Raw genomic sequence first — 25250 nt, forward strand, 5'->3', positions numbered from 1 at the left:
TCGTTGGGAAATTTTTATACATTTAGCGTTATGCGTTATTGTCTGTGTAGATCTAATAGTTTCCGAGATTAAAGCCTTTCAAAATTTATAATTACGCTAATAATCGTTTAGTCATTTAGGTACGTTTGTTAGAAAGTGACAGAATTTATCAGACGTACTAAGGTTTGGTAATAAGGGGTCTAGTTATGGTAGGAATGAATTTCCAGTCGTGTACGTGTACAAATCGTTGGTTAAAGACAGGCTATCAGAGAATCGCAGAAACAGCGGGCGCCGTGTCGGCGGCGATGCTAGAGATGTCGCGATCGCCGGCCAATCTACATATAGTTGCTAACTACACCCAATCTGGTTCACATGTAGTAGTAGTAGCGTAAGATCAAAAAACCGGGCAAGTGCGAGTCGGACTCGCGCACGAAGGGTTCCGTACCATAATGCAAAAAAAAACGGGAAAAAAAGAAAAAAAAACGGTCACCCATCCAAGTACTGACCACGCCCGACGTTGCTTAACTTTGGTCAAAATTCACGTTTGTTGTACGTATACATTTGTAATCTCATTTTTTCGTATCAAACTTAATGGTCATCTGATTTGATACTATAATGACCGTAACCTGCTAAGAATTTGACCTACTCAGAAATTGAATTGAAAAAAAAGTGACTTAAACTTCATACGTTTTTTTCCGAAACCGTCTCATTCAGAAACCGAACTATAGGTAATCTGAAGTAACCAGAATCTAATTTATAGAGATTTTGTCCAAAATCTCAACTGGTTTCTGTCGAAACTGACACCTACCGCCCAAATCTTTAAATTTAATTCTTAAATAAACTTGATTTGCCAACTGTAACTAAAGCCTGTCTATCTACGTATTTTGCTACGTATACATCATTTATTCATTGATAATGACAAAGTAGCACATTTTACAGTAGCATATATATATTATACCTACGTAGTGGAATATAATAGTTTCAAATAAGTACGTAAGCTGAGCAGTCGTGTTCTATGAGTGAAGTGACTGCTCCAAGGCCTGCAAGGTACGGACTACGAGCGATCCTGGCCTGGACTGAGCTGGAACTACCAGTTGTAAGAACTCACTAGCTCCTGCCAATATAGAGCGCTTTTGCGTTCCGCAGGCGACGAGTATCTGCTGAGCGTAGGGCTGGTCCAGATTTAATACATTTTAATCATTTTATTTAGGTCTTTAATACGAATTTTGTCGAAATATTGGGAAATTATCACTAATTTTTTTATAGTGCCTCTATTAAATAGTGTATATCTTAGAATAGGTATACTGTTACAAAAGCAAAATAATTTATGCATTTATACTAATATTTTCATATTACAGTACACTGAAGTGTGTTTGGGAAAATACTTATGAAATAGGTACACTATGCATGTACAACCAGCAACACTTAACTGTCCCTATATTAACTCACATTATAGACGGGTCTAACGCGAATTTTATTCAATTACCTTGATTTACCGACGTTTCGACACAGGTTTCACTGGTCGTGGTCGCGGCTGACTGATGTCCCAGCAAAATGTCAAAACAGAGATTTGTGCATCTACCCGACGAAAAGTGTATGGAAAAGTTTGTGGTAGACATCACATTTTCAAACCACCCACCACACATAATGTTAATTATTGTCAATAGTCCGACACGCAACAATCACAATATCCAAGAAGAAGAAGAAGAAGATCACTGGTTCCGAAGTTGGCGATAAGTAAAATAAAGAAAATCAAGATAAATCAAGGTAATTGAATAAAATTCGCGTTAGATCCGTCTATAATGTGAGTTAATATGTGTTCAAAACGCGAAAGTTTAAAATATTATACTTAACTGTCCATCGGTGGACCTTATTACAGCGTACAGCGGATTACAGTATACGTGGGCCACACACACATATAAGATTTATTAAAACAGCTTTACAACATTGCAGTCATTTAAACGAACTAGTGGTCAGCTCATTGCGATTCGGTCACAGTCGACATATTGGACTTGAAGTAATATCACCGTTGCAATGAGTGGCAAAGTAAAAGTCCAAGACTTGGATTCCTCAACTCAGGAGCAATTGATGGCACTTTTCAAGGGTACCTATTATACTTTACTATACCTACTATGCCCCTAATGTACTTACACATAATTATCTATTAATGTAATATAGTACTTTTATTTTTTTTTGTTCCGGCTATATTGAAATGTTTTAATTTTTGCCAAGAAAATATAGAATAAATATAGAATGGTTTTTGTAAATATAGAATTAGTTACAGTTAGCTAAGTTATAGTGAACTGCTTCTTGCAGGCTGGAATTTCGCTTCATTCGGAGATACAGGCTGCATCATGCCCACGACGTATGCGCACGAAGCCGACAACGTTCTGAACATGGCCGCCCGTCCGGACGACGTGTGGGTGGTCACTTACCCGCGGTCAGGTAAGAACGAACCCGACATCTTTCTGAACATGCTGGTATATACTTAAGTGATGGACTTGTGTAGTAAGGGAACAATTCTATTATTTTCCTTAATTAATATCATGCTGGTGGCCAGAACCAAACATTTACAATTCCAGGGTCATTTTATAAAGATTCAAAACGATTCTAGAGACATGTCCTTACCATATTTATTTATACGTCTAATCTCTAGGAACAACTTGGACCCAGGAACTGGTGTGGCTGGTTAAAAACAACCTCGATTACGAAAGGGCTCTAAAATCGGATTTGGTACACAGATTTCCCTACCTCGAGTGAGTACGACGAGTTATTTAAATAGACTGATACATTATAGGATAGACCTATCACGATCTAGCTAGGAAGTCTACGGTTGTTAAATGCCAAAAAATGTTGATTTGTATATCGTCAGGTGACAACCAAAACTTACTATCACAACGCCGTGTGCCTGCTACACTGCCACATCTCAAAAAACCGTTTTTTCGAGAAATCGCGTCTCAAAGTTGTGAGAGTATACTTCAGGGTGTTTAATAGGATCTTACTCCTTTAGTTTTAGGCCTATGAATTTAAAATTTAGCTTTTTTTACTCGGAATGATATAACCCTCCTTATGACCACGCCACTTTTTAAAAGAAATGTATATTTTTTAAGACACAAGGCCCTAAAGACAGGTATTTAGAGTTGTGGCCGTATTGCAGGAAAGTTTTTTAAAGATTTTGGGATGCGGCCAACTTTAAACACAAAATTATTTGATAAAGGTTACCATGCAAATATAAATAAAAACACCAAAATATTTAAAATCCCTTTATTTTATCAATTTTGATAGGAACAAGATCACTGTACGCGATAATATGTGTAACTCAACTAATTATTATTTTCTAGGACGCAACTCAAAAGCTTCATTTAAAACGTGTGCTATATAGCCACAACTCAAAAGGGCCGTCTGAGGGCCTACCGCGAACCACGTTCGACGTGTTGCCTCTTTGTCGCACTTGTAAATTCGTAGGTAAGTGTGACAGGAAGGCAACGCGTCGAACGTGGTTCGCGGTAGTCCCTCAGTTCATGTGCGAACGCCGCGGGAGCAGGCGGCAGACTGGTAAGTGGCTGTATTGCAGGGAATCGTCTGACAATTTATGGTCAAATCCATAAGGCCACTTGTGAGAAAAAGGCTCTTAAAGACCTTTTTTGCTATAGCTCTCGAAATAAGGTCGTAAATTGAACAATTTTGAATACGAATCTGCACTAATCCAGAAAATTAAAATTTTTGAATTGTGGCCGTATAGCAGGCACACGGCGACAAGTTCATGTCCATAATTAACCATATTGGAGCCACAATAAGGTTGAGAAAAAAAAACATTTTTTAGTCATTAGTGAGTTTTAGTTTTAGTTTAGTTATTGATTCATTACCTAAGCTATTTTCGCTGTAATCTTTAAAACTACCAGTTTATGTATGCGAGTAACAGGCCAACTCGAACGTACGTAGAATGATATCTGAATGATGTCATTTAGTTATTTAGCGTCTCACAAGTATCAGCGAAATGCTAGTTGCTCCGCTGCATTTTGCTCGTACCTCCTATAACAAAATTTGGATGTCATTCTGGGGCCAAATTCGACATGTACAACTGTCAGATTTCGCATCCACGTTAAATCAACAGTTGATTTTATTGCATACTGAGTGTTGATTCCATCAACGGTGGATAATATCATTTGGTACAACCAAAACTCAACTCTAAACTAAGGGTGGTTCGGTTTGGTTTGCTTGTCACCCTAACTGTGGATTGTTAATGTCAAATTTTGACATTGTACGTATTCGAGAACTTATGATTTTTCCTTCGAGCAACACCGGCTTCCGACACGTCGGAAGGGAGGGGCCCAAGCGATATCTCACCGTACAAATCTTTCTGCCATTTTTCGCGGGGGGAAGGTGCACACAGTCGCACTTCTCACACACTTACATACAAAATCCAATCAGAGGCCCTACCGCGAACTACGTTCGACGTGTTGCCTCTCTATGGCACTTGTAAATTCATACGTAAGTGTGACAGGGAGGCAACACGTCGAACGTGGTTCGCGGTAGGCCCTCTGTAATGACGACACAAATACATAGAAAATGACACACGTCAAAGACAAATCTTGCAAACCTCGATCTCTTTTTGTGTACGGACGAGTGACTAGTGTCACAACACGCACACTAACACATTTTCGTTGAAGTATGTCATTGTATTCTGAGAGATGAGAAGTCGGATTTGTCGCTCGACCGATCCGCAATTTGTACTGAGCGAGCAAAATCGATAAATCCAACAATTACTTGAGACTAAAATATAATAATTGTATTTAAATGTAATTAAACGTATGATATGTAAAAAAAATATTACATGTGAAATGTAACACTTTCTTTTTGTAAATTTGATGTCCCCGACCTCTTTTTATAACAAAAAACCGAGCAAACAGGCATTTTCGTGCAGCAGTGTTCACGCGCGCGTCTGGACTCGGTCTAGTGAAGAATCCAAGTGCAACTAGTTTTATTACCCGCGCTAGATTATATTGACGCGCTAATCTTGTACCTCGGCAGAGGGGAAATAGTGCGAATGCCGCCTCCCTTCCGTGTTGCTCGAAGGATTTTTCCCACATCAACGGGAGATCAACACGATACGTCAAACGTCGCTTGTCGAATAGGGGTCCTGATCTTAGTGCAAGTTGGAATTGACCTGTACACAGAGGCACCGGCTGTCGTGGGCTGAGAATATTTCCACTTTCAATTTATTTCTAAGCTTAATAGCATCGAGAATTGAGCAGACGCTTCTGCTTAATAAGAAATATTTTTTACTGTGCTATGGTATGCAATATGCAATGTTACGATATACAGGGTGCTTTTGTTATCACTGACCAAACTCTGAGGGATGAATATGTAGGTCATACTCAACTGAACAACTTTTACTATTTAAGAGGTGAACCCCGAAATCGCGAAATAAATCAGCCGGCCTAGCCAAGGCGACAATCGCTGTCGCTACGACAACGAAACGCTTTGTGTCTCTCTATCACTATCAGTCTTCTATATTAGTGCGATAGTGACAGTTGCGTTTCGATCGCTACGGTGCGATAAGCAGGTTGGCTACGCGACCAGCTGTTCCATAGGAAACATTGACTCAGATTCACCGAAATGTATGAGACGGCAGAATTTTCTTTCGCGATTTCGGGGTTGGCCCCATTGTAAAAGTTGTTCAGTGTGATCTACTATTCACCCCTCAGAGTTTGGTCAGTGAAAACAAAAGCAACCTGTATAATTAATAAGTGTTCCGTAAACAAAGTTTTGTACGGAACACTAAAAATAAATGAAAATAGACATTCTGCCCGATTCGAACTTTAAGATACGCAATTAAAATATCTAGAAAAGATATGGATTAGATGTGTCAGTGTTAAAAGCAACGTTTTTGTTTGAAGAAACGTTAGATATGTCAGTGTCACATTTGACACTGACATATCTAATCCATGTCGTTTCTGGATCTATTAACTGACATATCTTAAAGTTCGAACCGGGCCGATGTTTTCATGATTTCTTTATTTCAAGCCAACTGTAACTTACCCTTAATACAGATTGCTAAAATCGTAACACTTCTTTTTTGCTTTCCTGAGGGCCTACCGCGAACCACGTTCGAAGTGTTGCCTCCCTGTCAACCTTACGGACAAATTTACAAGTGCGATAGAGAGGCAACACGTCGAACGTGGTTCGCGGTAAGCCCTCTGTAGTTCATTGGATAAAGAAGAATTTTGTAGGTACTCGTTTTCAGAAACAGTCATATAATCCGGGTGGACCTGGCAGGTATAGCACCTGAGCAACGTCAGTCCTTCACCAGGCCCTCCTTCGAGCAGGTCGCTAACGCCCCCTCCCCCCGCTTCATCAAGTCCCACGTCCCCCTCTCGCTCCTGCCCGCGAACCTGCTGGACGCTAAGGTGGTGTACGTGGCGCGGGACCCGAGGGATGTGGCGGTGTCTTTCTACCATCTTAGCAGAGCGATATTTAACTACGTTGGGGACTTTAAAACATATTGGAATCTTTTTGTGAAAGATTTGGGTGAGTTGGAAGCATTCGGTAGTTATTTGACTGTAGATTTTGTTAACTGATGTCTTTTTATAGTTTCGTTTCTGTCTATTGCTATATTCAACTTATTTAATACATAACATAACAAGGTTTTTTTTTCTACAAATGCCCCCATTTGCTTCCCCCCCCCCTGCCCCCTTCAGGCTAAGTACGTTGATAATATGAAAATCATTGTTTGTTTATTTGTTTATTTTTGTTTATTTCTTTGCCACAATACACACAGAATATTCAAACACAATACTCACAGAAAAAAAACAATCAATATACAGAAAAAACAGAAAAAAACAAACACAAATAAGAGTCAGACAGATTTTTACAAAAATAGAAAATGAAAGAAAAAATACAATTGATTCACACAAATGGAATTGATGTGTGCGTCGCAGCAAGAAAACGGGTTCTGACTCAGTATTAGAAGAAGAAGAAGAAGAAATACATTTATTTAACGTCACAACATAGTACATGAAAAAAAAGAAATGTATGCAGACATAAAAGAGATTAGGACGCTAAAATAGGATCCCCACTCAGCATGATGCCGCGGCAGACCGTGGCGCTGGTTTTCTGTGGGGACCTGACTACGCTTCTACTATTACGCTTCACCCTATGGGAGAGGCACCGATATTCTGCCAGGATCAGATCACGTCAATAAAATCAGTGAAAAATATGAAATAGTTCAAAGATATTACTTACCAAATTACCAATACATAACTTAACTGGTGACATAAGTAAATTTCATTTAAAAAATGTGTGCACATAATTGTGATGTAGAAGTGTCAGTGTGATTAGCATGTAATTTGAGTAGTGTCAAATGTGATTTAGAGCAAATTATTATTTTAATTAATTACTAAGACTAAATTGTTAATGTTCATAACTTTCAACTTTATTTTTGTTTTTAGTATTTTTTTCTCCATTTTTCCCGCATTTAAAAGAAGCGTGGGCCCTGCGTCACCACAAAAACATGCTGTTCATCTTCTATGAAGATATGACTAAGGTTGGTACCTACCTAAGTGTTACCAGAAAGTGTTACCTACTTAAGTTGAAGTTAACTCAAGAGATCTCGAAAGATTTTTACCCTGTTTGAAATAAAATGGAAAAAATAAGCACATAATACATATACGTTAAGTGACCGCCGGAGGAGATGCGCTTTGGAGAGAGGAGTGGCGCTTACCCGAGTAAGCGCCACTTGCACCGTTCCACTAACCCCGGGTTAACCGGTCAATCCTGGAGTTACCATGGTTACCAGTACAATTTGACACTAAGTTAACGGTTTAACCGCTTAACCTCGGGTTAGTGGGATGGTGCAAGTGCCCCTAAGACTATTAACGTATGTAGTATGTAGTGGTCTAAGATCCCACATATGGTCGACCTTCACCAATCTGTCTGACGGATGAAACTATGAAAATATGCAAGAAAATATGTTCCAGAACATAAATAAATAGGGTTACCTAAAGAAATATGGTCAAGGCAATATTTTATAATTTTTTGAAAAAAAAAAATCATCAATTTGTCTGACGAACGAAATAAATTTCAGTGGAAAGTATACAACTTGTACAACATAAATCAACTAGGTTGCCTATCTTTTTCCGGTCACTATTATGTGGTTGCCGTGTTAAAGAGGTGATTTTTTTATCGATAATTGCACTCTTCTGTCTGACGCTTGAATTATACATCAAAATGATGGTAATTTTATTGCAAATACAATGGTATAGGGTTGCCTGCGAAAATCCGGTCACAAATAAGGCTTTTAATAAAAATATGAAGGGAAGACTTTTGGTAATAGCTCATAAACGGCTTAACTGATCAAGTTTGTTTTAATTTTAATTGATAGAGTTTTTTAAGCACTATTTTATGATTTTTTTTCATATTTTTTGGACAGATGGTTCACTTTATCAAGAAATGTTGTTTAAAGACCCCTATTTATTTAGAAAGGCCTATCCAACGATACCCCACACTATAAGGTTGAAACGATAAAAAAAATGTCACACACATTTTGTTTCTTTCAAAGCGATTTTTTCCGAAAATATTTGCTTTATCAAAAAATGTTCTTCTAAAACCCCTATTTATTTTGAAAGACCTTTCCAACTACATCCTACGCCATAGGGTTGGCACGAAAAAAAATCCTCACATACATTTTGTTTCTTTCGAGGCGATTATTTCCTAAAATATTCATTTCTGTTCTCTCCGCAACCCTTTTCCTGCTCCACATTAACGACATGCTGCAACCCAGCATTGTAGGGGTGCGCCAAAGTTCATATAAAATTGCAAATTCGATTATTGAAACTCCGAAAATGTATCTCATATAATTTTACATCCTAATGATCATTGTACATTTTCATTTTAAACAATACTCATTGGAACTTCGAATTTATTATATTCATAATGTCATTCTACATAAATATCTCTATTACTAAAATTTATGCATATATTATTACTCGACATGTCGATTTTGACATATTTGATTTTATTTATAACAGCATGCACCTGTAGGTCAAGTCAGGTTAAAATCCTGCCAGAAAGGTGGGTTAGGTTAGAACTGCGACCCTCACAGAACCGAAATGCTCCCAGAAAGGTGGGTTAGGTTAGGTTAGAACTGCGACCCTCACAGAATCGAAATGCTGCCAGAGAGGTGGGTTAGGTTAGGTTAGAACTGCGACCCTCACAGAACCGAAATGCTGCCAGAAAGGTGGGTTAGGTTAGGTTAGAACTGTAACCCTCACAGAACCGAAATGCTGCCAGACAGGTGGGTTAGGTTAGGTTAGAACTGCGACCCTCACAGAACCGAAATGCTGCCAGAAAGGTGGGTTAGGTTAGGTTAGAACTGTGACCCCCACAGAACCGAAATGCTGCCAGACAGGTGGGTTAGGTTAGAACTGCGACCCTCACAAAACCGAAATGCTGCCAGAATGGTGGGTTAGGTTAGGTTAGAACTGCGACCCCCACAGAACCGAAATGCTGCCAGAAAGGTGGGTTAGGTTAGGTTAGAACTGCGACCCTCACAGAACCGAAATGCTGCCAGAATGGTGGGTTAGGTTAGGTTAGAACTGCGACCCTCACAGAACCGAAATGCTGCCGGAAAGGTGGGTTAGGTTAGGTTAGAACTGCGGCCCTCTCAGAACCGAAATACTGTCAGAATGGTGGGTTAGGTTAGGTAAGAACCTCACAGAACCGAAATCCTGTGACCCTCACAGTGAGCGAGCGTAGCGAGAGCAAATGCTCGCCTTAGTCTTCGAGAAATTCTTACAAATAACATTTTGGGCACAGATACATTCTCAGTGACAATATTATGAGTAAAAAAAAACGGATTATGTATCGTTATGAATAATGTAGGTAGTAGCACAAAAAACTATTAAAAAAATATATGAGTAACAATTTTCGGAGAAACGATGATTATGACTACAAAGCGGTATTATTAGAAATATTCGAATAATGAATTGTATATGAGCCAATATGGACCCGCATTGTAGGTTATGCAGATGACAGTACGGTTGTTGAGAGATATTTGGCTAGTGCAGGGGACAGCAGGGAGGATATACGTTCACAGAGAGAGGCCATGGTTGAGCGAATGAACTTGACCCTTAGTCTCGTTTCCCAGTGGGGTGATGACAATCTGGTCACGTTCAATGCCTCCAAAACGCAGACGTGTCTATTTTCCGCAAAACGGAGTCCATTCGACCTGACTCCTTCTTTCCGGGGTGCATCTGTACCTATTGCCGACAGCCTGGAACTCCTCGGCATGGAGCTGAGTTCAGTCCTCAGCTTCGGCAGCTTCATTGAGTCTAAAGCACAAACTGCGGCCAGAAAGCTGGGCGTCCTAAATAAGGTGAAGCGATACTTCACACCTGGACAGCTTCTAACACTTTACAAAGCTCAAGTCCGGTCGTGTATGGAGTATTGCAGCCACCTGTGGGATGGCTCAGCTAAATACCAACTCGCCGCTTTGGACTCAGTGGAGCGCAGAGCCAGGAGGATGATTGGCGACAAGAAGCTAACGGCTAAGCTTCAGTCTTTGGCCCATCGGCGGAAAGTCGCCAGCCTGTCGGTATTCTACAGGTTGCACTTCGGGGAGTGTGCCCAAGAGCTACACGAGCTTATTCCACCGTCCCCATTCTACCATCGGACTTTTAGACGCACGGCCGGTTTCCATCCTTACTTGGTAGATATTCCACCAATTCGCACGAAGCGCTTTGCTTCTACTTTCCTTATGCGCACTGCCAAGGAATGGAATTCCTTCCTCTATCTATATTTGCCGGCGTCTATATTTCCGTGTTCTTATAACCCGGCAACCTTCAAATCAAGAGTGAACAGGCACCTTCTGGGCGAGCTCGCTCCATCGTAGGCCACGTCTACGCCTCGGCTAGTCTGTGGCCATGAGTAAGCCCATTCATAATAAAAAAAAAATAAAAAAAATTTATTCGCGCATTCGCTGACAGTATGCCGACAGGCACTGTAGGCTTAAAGGGGCCCACTGATTAACAGTCCGCCGAACGGTATCGGCCTGTCAGTTAGAACAAAATTTTGACAGTTCCGAACAACTGACAGGCCGATACCGTTCGGCGGACTGTTATCAGTGGGCCCCTTTAGGTTGCTGCCAAGTTACTGCATACATATTTGTATGTAGGGGTTTTAGGCTAATTGCTTTGCTGACTAACATAAAAACTTACATATTTCAGGACTTATCTTCAGTTATTAAGCGAGTAGCAAGTTTCTTCGGAAAAAAATTCACCAACGAAGAAATTGCACAACTTTGCCAGCACTTGGATATAAATAACTTCAGGAAGAACCGGAAGGTGAACGAGGAAAGGTTACTAAATGCAGTTGGTACTAAAGGAGAGACTTTCATAAGGAAAGGTAGTACTTGATTATTTATTCGTACTTTATCTTTCTACTCTATGTATAATAATTAATTAATTATATATAATATGTATTAATTATATTCAGTAATATGTATATTTATACGTCACGTCATAATTTCATAGAAGTTTGATGTTTAAAATAACGCTTGCACTGCGAGTGCTATCAAAATCGCTGCAGACTTTTCTTGGTCTAACTCTAATTATACAAAGTCGGACTGAGTTTAGTATCAATTGAACGTAGTTTAGCGAAAAGGATTCATCCATAAACTACGTCATTTAAATTAATGGCTTTTGTTTTTGAATTTTAATTAACAGATTATCGTGGATTATATATTAATCCACGATAATCTGTTAAATAAAATTACGACCAATTATTTAGTTTTAAGATAAGTAGGTGTATTTTTTATATGTCATCATCATCATCATCATATCAGCCCTTTATTGCTCACTGCATAGGCACTCCTCCAGTTTCCAGTACGCTACTTGTCCCGGTCCTGAGCTAATCTCATCCCGAAATGGCTGTGAAGTGATCGATATCGTTTCAGGTAAATCGGGCACGTGGCGCGAGCACTTCGATGAGGAGATGAGTGCGCAGGCGCAGCGCTGGCTGGACGAGAACCTCGCCGGCACCGACCTGCGCTTCCCGACACACGCGTAAACAAATATACAAAAAAAAAACATTAGTTTCAGACTTTTTGAACATTTTTTAAATTTGTCGCTTTGTTTTACTGACGGAAACAGACTATAGATGTATTTTTATTTGTTATTAATCATACCTACACGTTACATAATCAGATAAAAATAAACATGTTATTTAAAATTAAGGTCTAATGATTACTTACAAAATTACAATCAATACATTATTCCAATGCATTAACCAGACATTAGCCAAGAAGTCACCCACACAGTCATAAAGGTTCGTACCTACATAAGTTCCGAAAAACTCATTGGTACGAGCCGGGGTTTGAACCCGCAACCTCCGGATTGAATTTTTGATTGACAATTTCAATAAATTTATTCAGATTAAAGCTGTGCTCGCGAGGTCTAGGTACAGCTCACAGAGCCACTACTCTAATAAGAACGTTGTAGATGAGTATTAAACACACCGCATGTTTACGTGCGTTTCCTCACAGGCTCTATTTGTTTGTGGACTCGTAATCCGAATGTAATCAGCTGCAGCTCCGAGCTAATACTAATTGCACACTGCAGGCGTGTGGGTAATTCCTACCCCACTTACCCCCCCATACCCTGCTACCCAATTACCCCACTGTTCCGGGACATCTTGTGTTTGCGCGGCGTCTTCAGCAGTTTGTAAGCAAAGCCGATGTTTATTTTGTATTTAGGGTTGGCTGCCTTGCTCGCATGAGCGTTCAAGTGCATTATCGATTATGTTTAAATTCAGATAAATATCTCAACTCAACTATTGCTAAATAGGTACACAATTTTATTAATACAAACAAAAATATGCACATATTTAAAGGGGCCCACTGATTAACAGTCCGCCGGACGGTATCGGCCTGTCAGTTAGAACAAAATTTTTCCGAACAACTGACAGGCCGATACCGTCCGGCAGACTGTTAATCAGTGGGCCCCCCGTGGGTGACAGACATACAGAGGCGCACCATAACGGTCCATTTTTGTACCTTTTTCGTACGGAACTCTAAAAAGCAACGCCAAACGCTTCTACTCGTTTTAAATAAAGTAATACACAATTTGCCGTACATTTCATTTAACCAGCGGGCAAATTCGCGTCCGGATGCAGTTTAATTTCCTCCGGGGTCAGTTAGTACGCCCGCGTGTTCACATTACGTTCAAAAGCTTTTGTGCATTCCACTAAATTGTCTATTTGTTCGTATTCCCGATGATAATCTGGGATAGCAATGAGGCAAAATATACAGGGTGATTCCCGAGACGTGAGCGGGACCAACCCTACACATTCAGGACTCAGTACCTAAATCGTTCACCATCGTATTAAAATAATAAATAACAAATAAATTCATTTATGTCATTATGTCGTTAATGTCAAATAAATTTGATCCATTATTTTACACAATAATAATGAATTTGTATGCCAAATGGCAAAACATAGTGAAACATAAATTATTGTATAAGATCTTTATTATCACATTATTTAACCTATGTTAACCTATATTATTTAACTTTTTGTTAATGGCATTGGCAATAAAAATAAATTAATATTTAACGTATTTAAACTTCAATGTACGACAATAAATTTACGAAATATTGCGGATATCACTTTTTTGGATGTGGTGAACCTCTTTACTCATAACATTTATTATTTTTCCATCCTACATGCCTAATTCATATTGTCATTCACATACGTCATGTTTTGCTAATTAAAACCTACAGATTAGGTTTTGCCTATTATTTCAATTTAATTAGCAAACAAAACGACTAATTACGAATGGATAAATATTTACGCCCTGACCCTGAGCGGTTTGAAGGAGACCCATCACAGAGCACCGCGGCCGCAGAATGGGAACATTGGAAGAAGACCTTCAACAACTTCCTCGCGGTGCAAGTTCTCTCTTCCGATCAGGTCAAGCTAAATATTTTAATCAATCATCTGTCTCCAAATGTCTATAACTACATAAGCGAGTGTCAAACTTACGAACAAGCAATACGCGTACTAGACGGGATTTATGTAAAACCTAAGAACATCCTTTATGCGCGCCATGCTCTCGCTACACGAAAGCAAAACAGTGAAGAGACAATCGACACATATATTCAAGCTCTGAAACAACTATCTAAAGACTGTGACTTCACTGCCGTCGATGGCAATACAAACCGGGACGACAATATCCGTGATGCCTTCATAGCAGGAATCTCTTCAACTAAAATAAGAGAAAGGCTTCTTGAAAACCTGAGTCTAACGTTAGATGAAGCACACAACCAAGCTCGCTCCCTGGAGATGGCAGAAGTCAACACATTACATTACAGCAGCACAACACCTGTGAATACAACTATTGAAAATATACGCAATACAGCTGGACCAAGCGAAAACACTTCCGCTGCCGCGCCAGCCTTGCGCTCCAATCGAAAATGTTTCTTCTGCGGAGGACGTGTGCATCCACGCAAGACCTGTCCCGCCTTCGACGCTTCTTGTCAGCTTTGCAATAAGAAGGGACATTTCGCTAATGTATGTCGTAGCAAGAATCAAACCAGTGCTGCAATACCTGATACGAATAATGTCAGTTCCAGCATCGTAGCTGCATCACCGTCATCGTTACGCAAAACAACGATGCCTACATACATCAACGGTATCAAAGCTGAAGTATTGCTAGATACTGGCAGTGCCAAGAGCTTCATGAATTCCAAATTTGCTAAGTCATGTTCCTTGACAAGTAAGCCCAGCCAGCAGAGAATATCCATGGCCTATCTAAGTCATAGTGAACCAGTTGCGGGAGAAATAACTATCGATCTTACATTGGGTAAGCATTCATATGATGACTTACGGCTACTGCTAGTAGAAGACCTATGTTCCGACGTCATTATTGGCCTCGACGTATTGGCTCAACATTCTTCTATCGAATTCGATTTTGGCGGTCCGAGAGAACCTTTAGCTGTCTGCAATGTGGCTGTAGCGTCCGTGCCTGCAGTACCTTTATTTGCAAACCTAACGCCGGGATACAAACCGATTGCCATCAAGTCACGGCGGTACAGTGACGACGATCGACGCTTTATTGAGGAGGAAATAAAGAACCTTTTACAGGAAGGTATTATCGAAGAAAGTAGGTCGCCGTGGCGAGCGCAGGTACTAATTACGAAATCTGCTACCCATAAGAAACGTCTTGTAATCGACTACTCAAGAACTATTAATCAATACACTGAACTAGATGCTTACCCACTTCCCAGCATTGAAGAATTGGTTTCAAAAGTGGCTAAATACTCCGTCTTCAGCGCTATAGATCTGAAGAGTGCATACCACCAGGTGCCAATTTTGCCAGAGGAGAGACATTTCACTGCGTTCGAAGCTGCCGGAAATCTTTACCAATTCCGCCGCATCCCTTTTGGTGTTACCAATGGAGTTTCTAGCTTCCAGAGAACCATAGATTGGCTTATTCGGACAGAAAATCTGGCAGGCACATTTGCCTATCTCGACGACATAACAATATGTGGCAAGTCACCTGAAGAACATGATACGAATTTGCAAAACTTTCTGACTGCTGCTAAAAAGTACGGTCTGACTCTCAATGAAACCAAATCTGTTTTTAAACAATTTTCCATTAATATACTTGGCTATACGATCGCTAATAATGTTATCAAACCTGACAGTGCCAGATTAGAGCCTCTTTTAAACTTACCTCCTCCGCATGACTTGCTCAGTATGCGCAGAGCCCTGGGCATGTTCGCTCACTACTCAAAGTGGATACCAAACTTCTCTGAAAAAGTACACGAACTAGCAAAAACAAAGACATTTCCACTAACCAATACTATGATTAAAGATTTCGGAGATCTTAAGAACTACATAGTAAAATCGTGTGTTCACGCCATTGACGACAACGTTCCATTTACGGTTGAGACAGATGCATCGGAGCACTCAATTGGCAGGCCTGTAGCATTTTATTCGAGAACACTCAATGCAAGCGAACAGAACCATTCGGCGATTGAGAAAGAAGCTTACGCTATCGTTGAATCTTTAAAGAAATGGCGGCATTTTCTGATCGGGAAGCTATTTCTGCTCATCACTGATCAGCGTTCTGTTTCCTTTATGTTCGACAAGAAACATACCAGTAAAATCAAAAATGAGAAAATTCAGCGCTGGCGCCTAGAGCTGTCTCCATACAAATATGACATAGTGTACAGACCCGGCACGCAGAACCATGTAGCGGATGCCCTCTCCCGTGTCTGTGCCATCGTCGATACACCTGCGAAGTTGCAATCTCTACATGAAGCCCTCTGTCACCCCGGAGTGACAAGAATGGCACATTGGGTTCGTTCCAAAAACTTGGCATATTCCATTGAAGAAATAAGGAACATGACGAACCAATGTCGCATCTGCTCAGAAGTTAAGCCAAGATTCTCTAAAGCAGATCCGCAAAATAGACTTATAAAAGCTGTAGCGCCATTTGAAAGACTGAGCATGGATTTTAAAGGGCCCGTACCGTCCAGATCAAGTAACAAATACATTTTAACAGTGATCGATGAGTATTCCCGATATCCATTTGCCTTTCCATGCTCCGACATAAGCGCCAAAACTGTTATCAAACATTTAGACAGCATTTTCAGTATGTTTGGCATGCCTGCCTACGTACACTCCGATCGTGGGACATCGTTCTTGTCGGATGAGGTGAAGGACTATTTTAACTCCAGAGGAATAGCAACAAGTCGTACGACGCCATACAATCCTCGAGGTAATGGCCAAGTCGAGAAACTGAATGGAACCCTGTGGAAATCTATTCAGCTAGCGCTCAAGTCTAGAAACCTACCAATAGAATGTTGGGAGGATGTCCTTCCACAAGCGTTGCACTCGATACGCTCCCTGCTATGCACAACTACGAACTGCACGCCACATGAGAGGATGTTCCGCCATCCGCGAAAATCACCAAATGGAGAATCAATTCCGACATGGCTAACTAGCTCGAACAAGGTCCTTATGCGACGATTTAATCGAAAATCGAAGTACCAACCGTTAGTAGAAGAAGTGGAGGTAATAGAAACCAATCCCACTTATTCATACGTACGGACTGAGGATGGACGAGAGACGACTGTGTCCAACCGTCACCTAGCTCCTCTCGGGTGCTGTGAACAGAATATCCCTGGGGATAACGAGTATGTAGATAACGACCCCGGAAGAGCACAGTCACCGCCACCTTCATGTTCGCCACCGAATACGCCGAATTCATCACCGACTCACTCACGCCAAGATTCGCCGTTCGCCACTCCACTATCGCAGTCGCCATCCGAAACTCTGCAAGAAGTTCCAGAGCCACCGAGCCCTGATGGCAATGAACCCGCAAGTGCAGAGCAACCCCGGAGGTCCGGCAGAATCCGGAATTCGCCGAAGTATTTATCCGATTATATCTGGCCCGGGTGAATGTGGTGAACCTCTTTACTCATAACATTTATTATTTTTCCATCCTACATGCCTAATTCATATTGTCATTCACATACGTCATGTTTTGCTAATTAAAACCTACAGATTAGGTTTTGCCTATTATTTCATTGGATTACTTTCGTGTACCTATTGAACAGACATCATCAAATATTGTTCATGCATGTTGCCCATTGTCAGTTAACTGTGGCTGATGGCTCGTATTTTCCTCGATAGTCAAATAATTTAATTTCAATACTTACCATTTCGTACCTTGTCACAGTGACAACCAATATGAAAGTCCCTAGAGACCTCATGGGGGGGGGACACTCGGAACATAGTTAACGTCAGTAAAGATGGCGGATGATGGCGTCAATTTAGAAAGAAAGAAAAATTGCGTAAAGCAGACTTCCGATTATGCAAACTACGTCATTAGATGTGTCACTATAAAATTGATACAATTTTAAGGCATGAATACAACATTGAGAAGGTTACATACCTAGTTTGTCAAGACCTTTCTTTATTTATAATGTTGGTTACTTAGCAACTGTTGTTTACTTGTCAGACCAAAATAAATGTCGTAAACAAATTATATAAGATAATTATTCTCTATTAATTTTAAAGTGTAACCGAGTAAAAATGGAGTAAGCATTAAATACGAAAATAGGGAAATTAGCCTCCCAATATTACAACACCTGGAGGTTTAAAATTTTTAATAGTGCTCAAGAAAATGCCGGGAGGTTTAGATATTCTCGAACGAAAAATGAAAAATTCCATCGTTAGTGCTCACTGCAAATAGCGATGAAAAGGACCTCTGTATAAGTTCGAAACTATAATAGTGCAATTTTAATTTTGGTCACGATACGACAAACATGTTCTATGACATTCTGCAAAAAATCGTGCGTCTTGATTCCGCTAAAGACACGTCGTGGGAGGAACTGGAGCGCATATTATGGAGGTACCTGCTTAGACAATGGATATAGAGTCAGAAGCTGCAAGCGGTAGATTCCTGCTATTAATAGGTACTATCTGTATATACCAAATTGAAGGCAATAAAATACTTTACTATTACTTACTATTCTGTTTCTGTTATATTCATTCCACTCTTTAAAACCTTTTCTACATAATATTAGGTCTACTTGGGCGGTTTACAAGTACATTTTTTGTTTGACTTCTTGTAAACAATTACAGTTATTTGTTACAAGAAACCAATCAAAAAATGGACTTTTAAACCGACCAAGTAGACCTAATATTATGTGGGACGAAAGTACACGTATGGATGCATATGTAGTTGTACACGCACACATACATACTTAGTTTCGGGGGAGAATCAGAGATGGCTCTTTCAAATGAGTTTCCATAAAATGCTTCAAGAGGGCTCTCTTTACCTATTATACTTACTTTACTCTTTGGACCTCATACTATTGTTACGGTGACAAGGTACGTAATGGGTCGGAAATCTAATTCTTTGACTGTACCTATGACACTTATTGCTAACTGTAAACTGAATTGAGACTTTGTAGTTTATTTCTTGCAAAGAACTGAAAAGGGTTTTTAGTTGTAGGTTCTATATTCATTATCCACAACTTCCACAAGTATTTCAATATTTAACCGGGGGTACAGTACAGGGTCATATTGTGAGCATAAACAACAAATACCTATGTATATGTTTTTTTTTTTCATTAATTTCATATTCATTTTATTATATAACAAACTAGTAGTGTGTTTGTGCCGCTTTTCGGCCACAACTTTTTCGATAGAGGGCGCCAGTATGTATGCGTAAGGTAGTGACAATTTAGTTCACCCTACTCCCCGCTAGATGGCGCCACTGTCTATGCGCAACGTTAGTTCCAAAGGTCTCCGCTAGATGGCGCCACTGGTTAGTTCACTCTACTCCCCGCTAGAGGCGCCACTGTGTATGCGCAACGTTAGTTCCAAAGGTCTCCGCTAGATGGCGCCACTGGTTAGTTCACTCTACTCCCCGCTAGAGGCGCCACTGTGTATGCGCAACGTTAGTTCCGAAAATATCCGCCAGCCCCGCCGGAGGGCGACAGTATGTATGCGCCGCTGGTTAGTTCACTCTACTCCCCGCTAGAGGCGCCACTGTGTATGCGCAACGTTAGTTCCTAAAATTTCCGCCAGCCCCGCCTGGGGGCGACAGTATGTATGCGCAAGGTTAGTTCTAAAAATCCCCCGCCAGAGGGCGACAGTATGTATGCGCAACGTTAGTTCCAAAAATCCTCACCAGCCCTGCCTGGGGGCGACAGTATGTATGCGCAACGTTAGTTCCAAAAATCCCCACCAGCCCTGCCTGAGGGCGACAGTATGTATGCGCAACGTTAGTTCTAAAATTCTCCAGCCAGAGGGCGACAGTATGTATGCGCAACGTTAGTTCTAAAAATCTCCACCAGCCCTGCCTGGGGGCGACAGTATGTATGCACAACGTTAGTTCCAAAAATCCCCGCCAGCCCTGCCTGAGGGCGACAGTATGTATGCGTAACGTTAGTTCCAAAATTATCCGCCAGCCCTGCCTGGGGGCGACAGTATGTATGCGCAACGTTAGTTCTAAAAATCCCCACCAGCCCTGCCTGAGGGCGACAGTATGTATGCGCAACGTTAGTTCCAAAAATCCCCACCAGCCCTGCCTGGGGGCGACAGTATGTATGCGCAACGTTAGTTCCTAAAATTTCCGCCAGCCCCGCTGGAGGGCGACAGTATGTATGCGCAACGTTAGTTCCAAAAATCCCCACCAGCCCTGCCTGAGGGCGACAGTATGTATGCGCAACGTTAGTTCTAAAATTCTCCTGCCAGAGGGCGACAGTATGTATGCGCAACGTTAGTTTCAAAACCATCCGCTATGAAATGAATAGATGTCTCCACTTTGTATGTGAGTTGTTGAATCGCTTAAATGAATAGATATCCCTAGTGGCGCCTTCGTCGGTGGACACCGCTAGTTAGTTCCAAAAATCCCCGCCAGGCCCGCCAGAGGGCGACAGTATGTATGCGCAACGTTAGTTCCAAAAATCCCCGCTAGCCCCGCCTGAGGGCGACAGTATGTATGCGCAACGTTAGTTCTAAACTTTCCCCGCCAGAGGGCGACTGTATGTATGCGCAACGTTAGTTCTAAAACCATCCGCTATGATATGTATAGATGAGCAGCCGTCTGAGTATTTCTAAAAAAGTCCGCAGAGTCAGAGGGGGTTCATGGTAAGTTAATTAATCTTGGTCAAGCAAATCTAGTCAGTAGAAAAAGGCGGCAAATTTGAAAAATCGTGGGCTACCAACACTACGTTTGAATAGTTCGAAAATCGTGTGTCATTTATATCTTATCTGTGGAACTGTTTTGTTTACATTTCATCGCTGTTCGATGTACATTCCTGCCTTTTGTTCGTTTCCTAGGGTTACCATACTTTAGTTTGCTTTACATTGCTTCTGACATATCCGGCTTGACAGACTATCGATTCGCTTAACAATATAGATGTCGCTAGTGGCGCCTCGTCAGTGGACACCGCTAGTTAGTTCCAAAAACATCCGCTATGAAATTGCAAAAAGGCCCATCATGTTTGTTTTAAAATATGAGACATATATCGGCGTTTTTTTTAATACCACGTCAGTGGCAAACAAGCAGACGACCCCACCTGACAGTAAGCAGTCACCGTAGCCCATGGACGCCTGCGAATTCAATAGTTTACACGGATGCACTTTTATTTGCGGTTGGTTTTGTCGCTTGTGCTTATCAAATGTATGGAGTTTGTAGTTTACCAACCGTAAAGGGGTTTTTCTTTTATTATACCACATTGGTGGCAAATAAGCATACAGTCCGTCTGATGGTAAGTTGTTACCGTAGCCTTTGGACGCCTGCAACTCCAGGGTGGATACAAGCGCGCTGCCGACTGCCCAAAGATTCAATAACTTTGTTTTAAAATATGAGGCTTATATCGGCGTTTTTTTTAATACCACGTCAGTGGCAAACAAGCAGACGACCCCACCTGACAGTGAGCAGTCACCGTAGCCTATGGACGCCTGCAATTTCGAGATGTTACATGCGCGTTGCCGATCGTTGAGATGTAGACCGTGACGTTCGAAAACAAAAAGTCGTATGTGACTGTAAACTTCCATTCACCGTAGAATTTGACAGATAGAGAGAGTTTGAATTAAGTATTGTAACCTTAGTCAGATAATGAAGCTTATTTGAAAGATTATTAACTCTAAGTACTAGAAATAAAGTAGATTTTACTAATGCTGTAATTCTGTAATGCCACATGGTCATGAAACTCGTGCGATGTTGGGGGTATACTCTTCAATCTTTTCAATCGGAATGGTCAGAGGTCAGAGTTCAGAGGTCAGAAAGTCCGTGAGGGACAGAACATACGCAAAGTGACGAAATTGAAAATACGTTTTAATATACCTGACAACATATCAAGCATGACCTACGTAACTTGATCGGGTTATTTGTTACCTAACATAAATCATACTAAATTCACTGTGGGGAATAAAAAATGTGAGAATGTGACAAGGACAAACAATAATAACGCTTTCTCTGCTACTCCTACTGAAAGATTACATAAGACTATCTCGTTTGGTCATTTCCCCTCCCCCTCCCCCCACCAGTTCCAATTATAATATCATAAATGAGATCACAATACCTGCAACCTGTAACTGACGCATACGCTTTCTAAAATTAATTAAAAAATCAGAAAATAACAATGGAGTACGTCATTGAACTCGTTGCGAGGCTGTGGTTTAGTAACAAGGGGTTAGGGTACAATTATAAATGTGGAGATAGCGACGAAACAAATATTGCATTCATGTCATCAATCGAGGCGCTGGCACCTGACGTGGACATTTACAAGTGGGAGGCGGCCCGGATCGATCTCAAGAAGCTGATCAAAGAACTTCTGGAGGAGAGGAGCATCCTTCAGTTACACTCGGGATACCATGCGGAGGGGCTTTTGCTGGAGGTGCTAAGAAAACACAACATTAGATCATTCCTCTCCGTGCCTCTTAAACAGAAAACTTTAATCTGGAAAGACGCGGGGGTGTGGTTCGTAGAGGTGACCAACCCGAAAATCATCAAGAGAACTTATGTGTTTTTTGACTTCGAATAAGTGTACGTCTGTGTATGTCTGAAATAAAAAAATGTTTAAAAGTGGATGACTATTTATTTATTTACCAATCATTTAGGTATTTTATAATGTTCCAAATGCGAGTACAAAAAAAATGCAAAAGCTGGTTTTTCAAAATTCGTTGTTAAGGGGCTCCTTGGCGCTAATGACATTCGATCTGAATCCTTTAGTTTTCTAATGTTTTTAAAGTGAGAACTTCTTTAGCGGCGTTGGGCACTTTCTGAGACAGCGATCACGTGATCGTAACGTTTAGATGGCCACTCAAATAGATGGCAATTAAATCAATAAAGAAAAACTCAATGACATTACATGAAAAAGGTTCTAATCTTGTACGGGTTGAAATACGAGGATCTCACAGTTACATTCAAACTTTATATCACTCAAATATAATTCAATAAAGCTACATCTTGATGAAATCGCTAATAAAAGTGAACTCTAGTAATGGTGAATAAAACTCAAAATATCATGATCAAATATATTTAGATGCGAGATCTGCAAGGTAACTTTACAATTTCTATTCGAATTTTAAAGAATTGACTGTACAAATTTGAATTTTAAACAAGCTCACTGACCAGCAATTTCGGACTAAAGTTTTTCAATAGAAAGGAGGATACATAGTGCTGCAGACATTTTGGCCTAGTCATTGAGTTTTCACTTCTGTCGGCACTCCCGGAGTGCAATCCGTTGTTTTTTTGTAGCTATAATAGCAACGACTTTTAGCAATATAGTATGCCATATTTACTTCAAAGTTCATTGTCTTCGAGATATTCGACATCAAGTTGAACAATTTTAGGCCAATAACCTGGTTTTCTGGCCATAGCTTTTGTGTTAATTATTTTAAAATTGACATTTCTGACCAGTTTTTAGAGACGTCAAAGACGAACCCAAATATGCAGATTTCGTTCATGTAAGATCCTTCACAGCAATCCAGTTACGAAAAAAGTGTTATTTTTAGACAATGTTTAAAAAAATCATAAAAAAATTAGTATTCATTAGTTTCAAAATCCGGTAGACAAGAATGGAGATTGAAGAACAGATAGCCATTTGTCTTATAATTCTATCTGTAGTGTAAATGTAGAAGTAAAGGCTTAAAACTTGTCAAATATCGATGAAAACCGCGGGGAGCCCCTTAAGGTGAGGTTGTGTATTGGTAAAAGCTGATTACTGTGGATAATAGTATGTAGAGCAATGTCTCAGAGTTACTAAGCGTGTGTCATCATCGTCGTTAAAAATATATCAAGTCTCGATTTCAAACAAAAACAAGACCTAACCTAATCAAAGCAAGTGCTATACCATCTACATATTATGCATAGTAGGTTCTGCCATCTTGTGGGTCCCATTGGAAGCATAAACGTCACATTTACGTCTCACGCCAAAAATCAGATGGCTCCTATGCTGTATAGTTCATGCATGCTCCCTATTGTCAGTTCAGTACGGTGGCGCTTAAGCAATGTCAATGTGAAAACAAATCCGTTTAAAATTACAAGGAGGGATTTCATATCATCGCTAAGTAGGCGAAAGTGTGTCTGTCTGTCTGTCTGTCTGTCTGTTACCTCTTCACGCTGAAGCCGCTGAACCGATTTAGTTGAAATTTGGTATAGAGATAGTTCGAGTCCTGGAGAAAATCAGGGAAATCATTCCTGAAGAGAGTGCAAAGGCGGGTGGAATTGAAAGAGTTAATGAATTGCCTAATGATTGAAGTAAGCAATGAGCATATTGAATGATTGCTATTAGCATTATCCAGGCGCTATACCTACTTTAGCTGCTGTCACTAATTCCACGCAGACGAAGTCGCGGACAAAAGCTAGTATTTCAATGTTTTCGCTAGGATTTTTTTATTGTTTAGTACAAAAATCAACTTTACTTAAATGTAATAAGGTTGACATCTATGTTGCGGGGTAGCAGAACTTCTGTGATTGTAGATCAACTATGCAACGCTGATGGGCTACTCGTATCTTCAAAAATAAAAATCGTAGATGCAATTTCGACATAATTTCCTTTACTGTAAAGTTCAAATTATTGTAATGGGCTAGGGCTCATAGGATAATCTCTTTCGAAATAAGAAAATATGGTCAATCATCCTTTAGATAGCGTTGCGTTTGTAGTAGTGTGCATGTTGACGACATAGGTTTCCAGACCGCAGAGAAGCATTATATATTTGTTAATGCCTGGAAGATTGAGGCCTGTCTGCCCATGCTGATGCTCTGAGCTTATTGAATTGCCTTTCTTGGAACTCTTCAACGTACTTTCGGTCATTGGTTCATTTGTCTTAGAGTTTGGTAAAATGACATTCGGTGTATATGTTCAGTGGGCATGCTAAGGGTTATATTTGCAAAAACCCAGGCGTTGACTTTGGTTAATGCTTGAGAGCTCCATGTGCATTTGGTCTGTTTAGTGTCCATATTATACAGACGCACTGCTTGCCACCATTTGAATATTGTCTTTAGAGCTCTTTGCATTAGGTTGGATATCGTGTGGAAGAAGAAGTTTTGGGTAGAAACGATGTTAGACTAATAATGGACTGACGGATATAGGCTGTCAGTAGTCCTTTTTCCCTGCTTTTGCTATGAAGTTTACCTTGACCCGAGTCCAATTATCTGGTACGATTCACCACGTGAAACTTGCTCTGAATATTATGGCCAGATGCAGATTGCTGTAAAAGCGCCGCTGATTTAAATCAAA

At 40.5% G+C, this 25250-nt stretch overlaps 1 protein-coding gene across 1 annotated transcript; it reads left to right on the forward strand.

Moving 5' to 3' along the window:
* The first annotated feature begins 1315 nt into the window (after positions 1-1315).
* LOC134667634 (sulfotransferase 1B1-like) lies at positions 1316-12045 on the forward strand. The gene is made up of 7 exons (XM_063525060.1): positions 1316-2083; positions 2296-2424; positions 2636-2735; positions 6227-6510; positions 7431-7525; positions 11205-11382; positions 11933-12045. Exons 1-7 carry the CDS (start codon positions 2014-2016, stop codon positions 12043-12045), a joined length of 969 nt encoding a protein of 322 aa, XP_063381130.1. The 5' UTR covers positions 1316-2013.
* The last annotated feature ends 13205 nt before the right edge of the window (positions 12046-25250 follow it).

The sequence above is a fragment of the Cydia fagiglandana genome, chromosome 9 (assembly GCF_963556715.1).
Source record: "Cydia fagiglandana chromosome 9, ilCydFagi1.1, whole genome shotgun sequence".
In the NCBI taxonomy this organism is placed as follows: Eukaryota; Metazoa; Arthropoda; class Insecta; order Lepidoptera; family Tortricidae; genus Cydia; species Cydia fagiglandana.